Here is an 11,872-nt window from a genome sequence, read left to right as displayed (position 1 = left end):
ATTGGATATCGGAACTACATGCCCCATGAGGCACTGTGCGGCCACCCCGCCCCACCGGAAGGAGAGTCGCCGAGGTGGGGGAGGAGCCACAAAAGGGATTGTGGGAGAAAGGCTTCTTCCTTTCCTCTGGCGGCAGCCATCAGGTAGGCTGGCTGGGCTGTGTTTGCGTTTCTATCCGCCGCGAATCGCGTTCGTCTCCAGCCATCCGGCCCTGGCGGCCCGGCCGCCTGGGAGCTGCCTCCTCCCACGGGCGTTCAGTCAGGATGCGGGGTGGAGAGGGCGCGAAGACGCGGCCATCCGGGAGGCTGGAGGGGAGACGCGATGGCGGCGGCATCCGAGCCGGGCCCGGGCCTGAAGGAGGCCCGGGCCTGAAGGAGGCCCGGCCAGGCCGCCGCGGGGGCGAAGCTTGCCGGGTCTTAGTCGCCGGCGGTGGCGGTCGCATCCCTGCGGCCAGCCCGGGTGATGGGTGCAGCCGAGTCGGCAGCGGCGCCGTGCGGAGCCGTTCTCGGTGCCCGTGGAAGGTGGGGCGCCGGAAGGGACGGAGCAGTTCTGGTCATGCCTGACAGCGGTCGCCTTTTCAATCTGCTTCCTCTCAAGGTGAGCCAAGATGGGTGCGTACAAATACATCCAGGAGCTGTGGAGGAAGAAGCAGTCGGACGTGATGCGCTTTCTCCTGAGGGTCCGCTGCTGGCAGTACCGCCAGCTCTCGGCGCTGCACAGGGCTCCCCGCCCCACCCGGCCTGACAAAGCGCGGAGGCTGGGATACAAGGCCAAGCAAGGTGCGTGGTGTCCTGGCGTGGGAGATCCGGTCCCGCTGCCCCAGAAATCCTCGGTTTGGAGATCCCCCTGCCCCCCACCCCCATGCGGTCAGTTTGGGTAAATGTAACAGGAAGCATTGGGAAGTCTTAAGTGAGTCTCACTTGTTTGTGTGTATGTGTAGGTTATGTCATATACCGGATTCGTGTCCGCCGTGGTGGCCGCAAACGCCCAGTTCCTAAGGGTGCAACTTACGGCAAGCCTGTCCATCATGGTGTCAACCAGCTAAAGTTTGCCCGAAGCCTTCAGTCTGTTGCTGAGGTAAATGGATTGATGTACTGGTTGTCTTGGCAACCCATTAATGGTTGTGGGCAAGAAGAAATGGGGCAACATAACTGGGTATCAGGTGGGACTGGATGTATTTTGTACTTAACCTTGGCAAAGAGCAATTGTTATCAAAACTGTTACTGTTCTGTGCTTAAGTATATACTGAAAGTTTTTTTTTGTTTTTTATAGAGAGTAAACTACAGAAACTTGAATAGTCTTAACTGCAGCCTGGCCAATTTACTTCCTTTTTTAAATTTTTCTAAAGATTTATTTTTATGTGCATTGGTGTTTAGCCTGAATGTGTATCTGTAAGAGAGTGTCAGATTCCCTAGAACTGAAGTTCTAGACAGTAGTGAGCTGCCATGTGGGAGCTGGGAATTGAACCCAGGTCCTCTGGAAGAGCAGCCAGTGTTCTTAACCGCTGAGCCATCTTTCAAGCTCTGTTTTGTTAGTTGTTTTAATAAACTAGGTTCTGAAGAACCTAAGCTTTTGAAGACAGTCAATTTTTGAGCTGTTCTCAAGTTACTTTCACTTAGGTTGCTAATACAGTGTGATCAGTTGCAGTTTTTCTTTTGGATTGCTAAGCTATGTTCTGTTATAGGAGACCCCTTTCCAGAAGTGGGAGCTTCTGATTCATTGACTCCTATATAAGGCCATAAAGGGGGCTGCAATAGTACTCAAAACTCCAAGCCCGGTGTTAATATGTCTTAGGGAGAATTAAGAAGGAAATGATGTGTTTCTGTCTAGATCTGTGCTTTGAGCTAGTCTTTAGTTTGTAGGGACCTGACTTGCTTGCTTCAGTCTCTGACCCAAGGAAGGATTTTTGTGTAATTAGCTGCTGTAAGCAGTACATAAGACTGACTGGGCTTTTCACCCTGTTTTAGGAGAGAGCTGGACGCCATTGTGGGGCTTTGAGAGTCCTGAATTCTTACTGGGTGGGCGAAGATTCCACATATAAATTTTTTGAGGTTATCCTCATTGATCCATTCCATAAAGCTATCCGAAGAAACCCTGACACCCAATGGATCACCAAACCAGTCCACAAGCACAGAGAGATGCGTGGGCTGACATCTGCTGGCCGCAAGAGCCGTGGCCTTGGAAAGGGCCACAAGTTCCACCACACTATTGGTGGCTCTCGCCGTGCAGCCTGGAGAAGGCGCAATACTCTGCAGCTCCACCGCTACCGCTAATACACGTAATGTTTGTAAAATTCATACCAATAAACAATTTAGGACCGTCATGTCTGCTTACAGGTGTTATTTGTCTGTTAAAATTAGTCTGCAGATTGTCATGAAGCTTTATGGAATTATAGCGGTTAAAGTGCAATAATGTTTGAAGACTACAAGTGATGGGGTGTTTGATAACCTTTTTGTCTTTGCGTTACCTACTTAGGGGGTTAAGTGTATGGTGTTAACACCATGTGGTACCCTGTGTGTAAGATCCTGTAAAAGGAGTCCTAGGGCTAGCCCTGTAGATGTGTATGGTGCATGTGATAGAACCTACAGCTTTATTGGAATGATGCAGTCTTCTAGTTTGCTGAAGTGACTGCTTAGAAGTTTGAGTACAAACTTTTAGAGTTGGGTTTTGCTTAGAAATGAATAGGAAGAGAAGCTTTTCAACCTGTTTTGTGAACATGCATAGAAAAGGGAGGTCAGCTACAACCAACATTTTGAAAATTGAATCCAGTGTCCCATTTTCAGAAGAATCAGGTAAAATTGAAAGAGGTTTCATTTTCTGTTGGGTGTCTGGACTATGAGTTTGATGCCCAGTAATTGGTGTTGGCACCTGTGTATTTTGAAGTTGGAGATTGAACATTGGATGGGGTGGGGCATGTTTAGGGCCGGTATGGTGAGGTTGCCCTTGAAAGGGCAAATTGTTACCCTTAGGGTGTATAAACTAGTGATGGGTGCCATGTGGGGTTCAAGTTAATACCAACCAAGTGAACTTAAAAAGTTGTGATGAAGCCGGGCGGTGGTGGCGCACGCCTTTAATCCCAGCACTCGAGAGGCAGAGCCAGGCGGATCTCTGAGTTCAAGGCCAGCCTGGGCTACCAAGTGAGTTCCAGGAAAGGCACAAAGCTACACAGAAACCCTGTCTCGAAAAACCAAAAAAAAAAAAAAAAGTTGTGATGAAGTTAGTATACAATCACTAAGAAGTTTCTATCCACTAGCCACATAAAAAGGGTGGCTGGGTAGTTAAAGGTAAATCCTAGGCCAGTCAGTTCATTTTGGAGGTAAGAAAAGTCGGTTGGCAGTATGACTTCATTGTTTACTGTCTTCCCTTAGGTAGTGGCTGGGGTTACTTGTCCCTGGTATATTACCTGGGAGTTGTTGACATTTCACAAAGGCCACACATACCACCACATTTTCATTTGTGCCATTCCTTGAACTAGTTTCACACAGTACATTTTAGTATGGAAGAAATAGATAATTGCCCTTATCACAGACCTGGGCTAGCAAGCTTGATTTAAAAAAAAACAAAACTAACTGATGCCTTTCAACTGATTTTTTTTTCTCTTCAGATTTTTAAAGGGTGATTTTATTGATTTCCAGAAAATACTAGACTCAAAATCTTGACCTTTCTATTCAGCAAAACAAATCATTGTGTATAGAGGTTGTTCAACTAAAGTAATAAATGTCTGTTAAACAAGTGGACCTATGTTATCTTTTATGTTAAAGCAAATGAAAAAAAAAACCAAAAGATACTAATGGTAGAAATGACAAGCATCATTTGAAAGGAAGTGGAATATACTAAGAATTAGGAGACTGCTTGGGCCTGGCACTGTGCCTCCAGTTCTGTGCTTAGCACTGGGAAGAGTCTTGCTAAAGGCCTGTCAGCATGACAAGCTTGCCTTTGTCCTTGCCATCCTTGAACTTTATCCACACTGCAGCTAGAGGGGTCCTGTCAAGTTTATCCTGGCCTTCTATGTGCTGGAAACCAAAGTCCTTAGCAAATGACCTATGTCTGCCCCCTTAGTTCCTCGATCTTCATTGTAAACCTTTCCCCAGACAATTGGAATGTTAGTAGATGTTATGTGATAATGCTAAAGATTTTTGTTTTATTTCAGGTGGTTTCAGTTAGCTGAGGCTGTCGTTTAACTCCTGCCTCCACCTCCCATGTACCAGGATCATAGCAGGCATGCATTAACACTTAAGCTATTTTTGTCTTGAGAAAAGAGCTATATAGCCCTGGCTGGTTTGGAACTTGGCTATGTAGACCAAACTGTACTGGACTCAGATCCACCTACCTCTGCCTGTACCCTCTTGGTTTCTTTCTGAGACAGTTAATGTATAACCCAGGTTGACCTTGAATACTGAGGTTACAAGGATGCCCAATTTTCATAGTAGTCTCACAACAAGGAACAGGTACATACACTGATCTATCATCACTGAAGTATGTAATTAAATGGTGTACTAAAGAACACTCAAAATGTATGGCTGGGGATAGTTCCCAGCTTTGCCCTCACACTTGGGAGGTAGGCAAGAGGATCAGCAGTACAGAGCCTGTCTCAAAAGAAGGCTGTGAATAGCAAGCTCTGCCTTGTCTTCCTTTGCTGTAAACCTTCCATCTCAGCGCCCAGGAGGCCCAGGCTGTGGATTTCTGAGTTCAAGTCCAGCCTGGTCTACAGAGAGCTCTAAGTCTGCCTCCCAGATTCCTGTTCTGAAAGCAATAGGTACAATCAGTTTCTTAGATTTGATTTTAGATTTTGAGATAGTAACAAGCCTAGAGCTGATATTGACCAGAGTATGGAAACTACTGGTGTTTGCCACCACATCTGCTACCTTACCCTGCTTATGTGGTTCTAGGGATGGAATCGGTACCTTGTGTGTGCTAGGCAAGCACTCTTCCAACTCTAAGAAATACTTTTCCTGTTGAGACAGTCTTGCTATGGATCCCAAGATAGCAGATCAGCATCTGCTTCTGTGTGTGATGGGATCACATTTATGTATCATCACACCTGGCTCAAGAGATACTAAAATGTAATTTATTTTTATCCAAATGGTAGGATATTATACATACTAAGTTCTTTGATGAGTTACCCAGGAGCGTATTTGTCCACAAAGAGCTTCATTCTCTTTATTTTGCATGGTGTTACAGAGATGTAATTTGATATGGCCCTGGTATTAGTCTCTACAACAGTGTTTCTCAACCTGTGGGTGGAGACTCCTTTGGGAGTTGAAGGATACTTTCACAGGGGTTGAATATCAGACACCCTGTATATCAGATGTTTGCATTATGATTCATAACAGGGGCAAAATTACAGTTATAAAGTAGCAATGAAAATAGTTTTATGGTTGGGGTCACCACAACATGAGGAGCTGTATTAAAGGGCTGCAGCATTAGGAAGGTTGAGAACCACTGATCTAGAGGAACAGACTGAATTTACAGAACAAAGGGGATTTGTTAGATTGTCTTACAAGATACAGGCTGGGTAGTGCAACAATAGCTGGATACCTCAGAAATCCCAGTTCAGACTGAAGTCTTGGAGGGTTCCTGAGAGACCTAAGGCAGGCAAGCAAAAACACGCTTTTACCTCGGACTTTGTATAACGGCCACTCCAAGGGTAGAACTTCCACAGTTAATGCTTCCATGAAATATCATCACAGAACTGCATGTCCCATAGTTGATTGACAACCAAGCTAATCATTACAGACGCTTACTAATGAGTATTTAAGATTTTATACTACGAGTTATTACAGAAAGGAAAACGTGCATGCAGTTTACCTGTATGATACATTCTAGTAGAATGGTTGAGTTAAAAGTAGATAAACAGCCAGGTGGTGGTGGCGGCGGCGGCGGCGGCGGCGGCGGCGGCGGCGGCGGCGGCGGCGGCGGCGGCGGCGCACACCTTTAATCCCAGCACTTTAGAGGCAGAGGCAGACTGGTCTCTGAGTTCGAGGCCAGCATGGTCTACATACAGAGTGAGTTCTAGGACAGCCAGGGCTACACAGAGAAACCCTGTAGATAAACTTTCATAGAATGGCTGAAGAGATAACTCGATGGATACAAACACTTACTATTAGGCAGAGGACCAGAGTTTAGTTCTCAGCATCCTTATCAGGCAACTGGCAACCACCTGAAACTCCAGCTCCAGGGGATCCATCACTGCCTTCTGGCCTTCTAAGAGTACCAATATGTATATATGTCCACATCCCAACACTAATACACACAGAAATAAAAATAAGCTTGGACTTAAGCTCAAAATATCAATTTTAATAGTCATTATCCAAGTATTTTCCTTAAAGGTTGTACCAACTTAAACCCCCACCAACAACATATGAGGGGACTCTCATTTTAGCAAATTTTGGGATCTTTTTTTTTTTTTTTTTTTTTTTTTTTAATCATATTTAGTCCCTTTTAATCATTTGTTTTTGTTTTTTTTTTTGTGATATATATTTTTTATTTTACAATACCATTCAGTTCTACATATCAGCCATGGGTTCCCCTATTCTCCCCCCTCCCACGCCCTCCCCTTACCCCCAGCCCACCCTCCATTCCCACCTCCTCCAGGACAAGTCCTCCCCCGAGGACTGTGATCAACTTGGTAGACTCAGTCCAGGCAGGTCCAGTCCCTTCCTCCCAGACTAAGCCAAGTGTCCCCGCATAAGTTCCTGGTTTCAAACAGCCAATTCATGCAATGAGCACAGGACTTGGTCCCACTGCCTAGATGCCTCCCAAACTGATCAAGCCAATCAACTGTCTCATCTATTCAGAGGGCCTGATCCAGCTGGGAGCCCCTCAGCCTTTGGTTCATAGTTCATGTGTTTCCATTCATTTGGCTATTTTTTTTTCAATAATTGAGTAAAACTGAAATTTATTATATGCCACAGTCGTCCTAGGGACCTCCATGCTATATATATATAGCCTTTATGGTTCTATGGGTTGTGGTCTGATTGTTCATTTTATATCTAGAATCCACCAATGAGTGAGTACATACCATAACTGTCTTTCTGGGTTTGGGTTACCTCACTCAGGATGATTTTTTCTAGTTCCATCCATTTGCCTGCAAATTTCATGCTTTCATTGTTTTTCTCTGCTGAGTAGAACTCCATTGTGTATATGTACCACATTTTTTTCATCCATTCTTCCGTTGATGGGCATCTAGGTTGTTTCCAGGTTCTGGCTATTACAAATAGTGCTGCTATGAACATAGCTGAGCATGTATCTTTATGGTATGTATCAGCATTCTTTGGGTATATGCCCAAGAGTGGTATGGCTGGGTCTTGAGGTAGTTCAATTCCTAATTTTCTGAGAAACCGCCATACTGATTTCCACAGTGGTTGTACAAGTTTACATTCCCACCAACAGTGGAGGAGTGTTCCCTTTGCTCCACATCCTCTCCAACATTGGTTGTCATTGGTGTTTTTGATCTTAGCCATTCTAACGGGTGTAAGGTGGTATCTCAGAGTCGTTTTGATTTGCATTTCTCTGATGATTAAGGATGTTGAGCATTTCTTTAAATGTCTTTCAGCCATTTGTAGTTCTTGTTTTGTGAATTCTCTGTTTAGCTCTTTAGCCCATTTTTTAATTGGACTGTTCAGTGCTTTGATGTCTAGTTTCTTGAGTTCTTTATATACTGTGGAGATCAATCCTCTGTCAGATGTGGGGTTGGTGAAGATCTTTTCCCAATCTGTTGGCTGTCTTTTTGTCTTATTGACTGTGTCTTTTGCCCTGCAAAAGCTTCTCAGTTTTGAGAGGTCCCATTTATTAATGGTTGTGCTCAGGGTCTGTGCTGTCGGTGTTTTATTTAGGAAATGGTCTCCAGTGCCAATGCGTTCAAGAGTGCTTCCTATTTTCTTTTCTATTAAGTTTAGTGTAACTGGATTTATGTTTAGGTCTTTGATCCACTTGGACTTGAGTTTTGTGCATGGTGACAGATATGGATCTATTTGTAATCTTTTACATATTGACATCCAGTTATGCCAGCACCATTTGTTGAAGATACTTTCTTTGTTCCATTGTATAGTTTTGGCTCCTTTGTCAAAAACCAGGTGTTCATATGTGCATGGATTAATGTCAGGGTCTTCAATTCGATTCCATTGGTCTGTATGTCGGTTTTTGTACCAGTACCAAGCTGTTTTTATTACTATAGCTCTATAGTAGAGTTTGAGGTCCGGGATGGTGATGCCTCCAAGGGTTGCTTTATCGTATAGGATTCTTTTAGCTATCCTGGGTCTTTTGTTTTTCCATATAAAGTTGAGTATTTTTCTTTCCAAGTCTGTGAAGAATTGTGTTGGGATTTTGATGGGGATTGCATTGAATCTGTAGATTGCTTTTGGTAAGATTGCCATTTTTACTATGTTAATCCTACCTATCCATGAGCATGGGAGATCCTTCCATTTTCTGATATCTTCTTCAATTTCTTTCTTTAGAGATTTAAAGTTCTTATCAAAAAGGTCTTTCACTTGTTTAGTTAGTGTTATCCCAAGGTATTTTATATTATTTGTGGCTATTGTAAAGGGTGATGTTTCTCTGACTTCTTTCTCAGCCCTTTTATCATTTGTGTATAGGAGGGCTACTGATTTTTTTGAGTTGATCTTGTATCCTGCCACTTTACTGAAGGAGTTTATCAGCTGTAGAAGTTCCCTGGTAGAGTTTTTGGGGTCACTTATGTATACTATCATATCATCTGCAAATAGTGAAAGTTTGACTTCTTCCTTGCCAATTTGTATCCCTTTGATCTCCTTTTGTTGTCTTATTGCTCTAGCTAGAACTTCTAGTACTATATTGAATAAATATGGGGAGAGTGGACAGCCTTGTCTTGTTCCTGAATTTAGTGGTATCGCTTTGAGTTTCTCTCCATTTAATTTGATGTTTGCTGTTGGCTTGCTATAAATTGCTTTTATTATGTTTAGAAATGTTCCTTGTATTCCTATTCTTTCTAAGACCTTTATCATGAAGGGGTGTTGGATTTTGTCAAAGGCTTTTTCAGCATCTAGGGAGATGATCATGTGGTTTTTTTCTTTCAGTTTGTTTATATGGTGTATTACATTGACTGATTTCCGTATGTTGAACCATCCTTGCATCCCTGGGATGAATCCTACTTGGTCGTGATGGATGATTGTTTTGATGTATTCTTGGATTCGGTTTGCCAATATTTTGTTGAGTATTTTTGCATCAATGTTCATGAGGGAGATTGGTCTGTAGTTCTCTTTCTTTGTTGCATCTTTGTGTGGTTTGGGTATCAGGGTAATTGTAGCCTCATAAAAAGAGTTTGGTAGTGTTCCTTCTGTTTCTATTGTATGGAACACTTTGAAGAGGATTGGTATTACTTCTACTTTGAAAGTCTGGTAGAATTCTGCACTGAAACCATCTGGTCCTGGGCTTTTTTTAGTTGGGAGACTTTTGATGACTGTTTCTATTTCTTTAGGGGTTATTGGTCTATTTAAATGGTTTATCTGGTCTTGATTTAATTTTGGTATTTGGTATTTATCCAGAAAATTGTCCATTTCTTCCTGGTTTTCCATTTTTGTGGAGTACAGGTTTTTGAAGTATGATCTGATGATTCTCTGGATTTCCTCATTGTCTGTTGTTATGTCTCCCTTTTCATTTCTGATTTTGTGAATTTGGGTGCTCTCTCTTTGCCTTTTGGTTAATTTGGCTAGTGGTTTGTCTATCTTGTTGATTTTTTCAAAGAACCAACTCTTTGTTTCATTGATTTTTTGTATTGTTCTCTTGTTTTCTATTTCGTTGATTTCAGCCCTCAATTTGATTATTTCCTGGCGTCTATTTCTCCTGGGTGAGTTTGTTTCTTTTTGTTCTAGAGCTTTCAGTTGTGCTGTTAATTCATTGGTATGGGATTGCTCCATCTTCTTTATGTGTGCATTTAGAGCTATGAATTTTCCTCTTAGCACTGCTTTCATAGTGTCCCATAAGTTTGGGTATGTTGTACTTTCATTTTCATTGAATTCTAGGAACTCTTTAATTTCTGTCTTTATTTCTTCCTTGACCCATTGATGTTTCAGGTGGGCATTATTCAGTTTCCATGAGTTTGTGGGTTTTCTATAATTTTTGTTGTTATTGAGTTCTAACTTTAAGGCATGGTGGTCTGATAAGATACAGGAGGTTATTCCAATTTTTTTGTATCTGTTGAGATTTGTTTTGTGTCCAAGCATGTGGTCAATTTTTGAGAAGGTTCCATGGGGTGCTGAGAAGAAGGTATATTCTTTTGTGTTAGGATGGAATATTCTGTAGATATCTATTAGGTCCATTTGAGTCATAACATCTGTTAGGTCCTTTATTTCTTTGTTAAGTTTCAGTCTGGTAGATCTATCTTTTGGTGAGAGTGGTGTGTTAAAATCTCCCACTACTAATGTGTGGGGTTTGATGTGCGTTTTAAACTTTAGTAGTGTTTCTTTTATGAATGTGGGTGCTTTTGTATTTGGAGCATAAATGTTTAGAATCGAGACTTCATCTTGGTGGATTTTTCCCGTGATGAATATGTAATGTCCATCCTGGTCTCTTTTGATTGATTTTAGTTTGAAGTCTATTTTATTAGATATTAGGATAGCTACACCAGCTTGTTTCTTAGGTCCATTTGCTTGGAAAACCTTTTCCCAGCCCTTTACTCGGAGGTAGTGTCTGTCTTTGGAGTTAAGGTGTGTTTCTTGTATGCAGCAGATGGATGGGTCCTGTTTTCTTATCCATTCTGTTAGCCTGTGTCTTTTTATAGGTGAGTTGAGACCATTGATATTGATGGATATTAATGACCAGTGATTGTTAATTCCTGTTATTTTTTTGGTTGTGTTGTGTTGTCCTTCTGTGGTGTATGTTGGTGTAGGATTATCTATTGCTTGATTTTTCATGGATGTGTTTAGCTTCTTTGGGTTGAATTTTCCCTTCTAGTGCTTTCTGTAGGGCTGGGTTTGTGGACAGGTATTGATTAAATCTGGTTTTATCCTGGAATATTTTGTTTACTCCGCCTATGGTGATTGAGAGTTTTGCTGGGTATAATAGTCTGGGTTGGCATCCGTGGTCTCTTAGTGTCTGCATGAGGTTTGTCCATGATCTTCTAGCTTTCATAGTCTCTATTGAGTAGTCTGGTGTTATTCTGATGGGTTTGCCTTCATATGTTACTTGGTCCTTTTCCTTTGCAGCTCTTAATATTTTTTCTTTAATCTGTGTGTTTAGTGTTTTGATTATTATGTGGCGAGGGGACTTTTTTTTTGGATCCAGCCTATTCGGTGTTCTGTAAGCTTCTTGTATCTTCATAGGTATTTCTTTCTTTAGGTTAGGAAAGTTTTCTTCTATGATTTTGTTGAATATATTTTCTGTGCCTTTGAGTTGGTATTCTTCTCCTTCTTCTATCCCTATTATTCTTAGGTTTGGTCTTTTCATGGTGTCCCAAATTTCCTGGACGTTTTGTGTTAGGACTTTTTTGTCTTTATTGTTTTCTTTGACTGACGAATCTATTTTCTCTATCGTGTCTTCAGCGTCAGAGATTCTCTGTTCCATCTCTTGCAATCGGTTGGTTATGCTTGTTTCTGTAGTTCCTGTTCGTTTTGTCAGGGTTTCTATTTCCAGCATTCCCTCAGCATGTGTTTTCTTTATTGTCTCAAATTCATTTTTCAGATCTTGGAATGTTTCTTTCATCTGTTTAATTGCTTTTTCTTGGCTTGATTTGATTTCTTCCCATTTTTTGTTCGTTTTTTCTTCCATTTCTTTAAGGGAGTTTTTTATTTCCTCTTTAATGGAGTTTTTCATTTCCTCTTTAAGGGAAGTTTTTATTTCCTCTTTAAGGGAGTTTTTTATTTCCTCTTTAAGGAAAGTTTTTATTTCCTCTTTAAGG

General features: G+C 41.9%; 1 protein-coding gene across 1 annotated transcript; it reads left to right on the top strand.

Annotated features, from left to right (window-relative positions):
- Positions 1 to 46: 46 nt before the first annotated feature.
- On the top strand, positions 47 to 2,323 carry Rpl15 (ribosomal protein L15). The gene is made up of 4 exons (XM_028875683.2): positions 47 to 143; positions 598 to 779; positions 941 to 1,077; positions 1,968 to 2,323. The coding sequence occupies exons 2-4, from the start codon at positions 608 to 610 to the stop codon at positions 2,271 to 2,273; spliced, it is 615 nt and encodes a 204-aa protein (XP_028731516.1). The 5' UTR covers positions 47 to 143; positions 598 to 607; the 3' UTR covers positions 2,274 to 2,323.
- The last annotated feature ends 9,549 nt before the right edge of the window (positions 2,324 to 11,872 follow it).

The sequence above is a fragment of the Peromyscus leucopus genome, chromosome 9, assembly GCF_004664715.2.
Source record: "Peromyscus leucopus breed LL Stock chromosome 9, UCI_PerLeu_2.1, whole genome shotgun sequence".
Taxonomy (NCBI): Eukaryota; Metazoa; Chordata; class Mammalia; order Rodentia; family Cricetidae; genus Peromyscus; species Peromyscus leucopus.
Note: the sequence above shows the minus strand (reverse complement) of the source record. Positions and strands in the feature narration are given on the sequence as shown.

Bases quoted from the DNA above. Each gene is read 5' to 3' on its own strand.
- Rpl15 (XM_028875683.2), top strand. From the start codon at position 608: ATGGGTGCGTACAAATACATCCAGGAGCTGTGGAGGAAGAAGCAGTCG. The intron at 780-940 runs GTGCGTGGTGTC...GTGTATGTGTAG, and splicing joins GGGATACAAGGCCAAGCAAG to GTTATGTCATATACCGGATT. The intron at 1,078-1,967 runs GTAAATGGATTG...ACCCTGTTTTAG, and splicing joins GCCTTCAGTCTGTTGCTGAG to GAGAGAGCTGGACGCCATTG.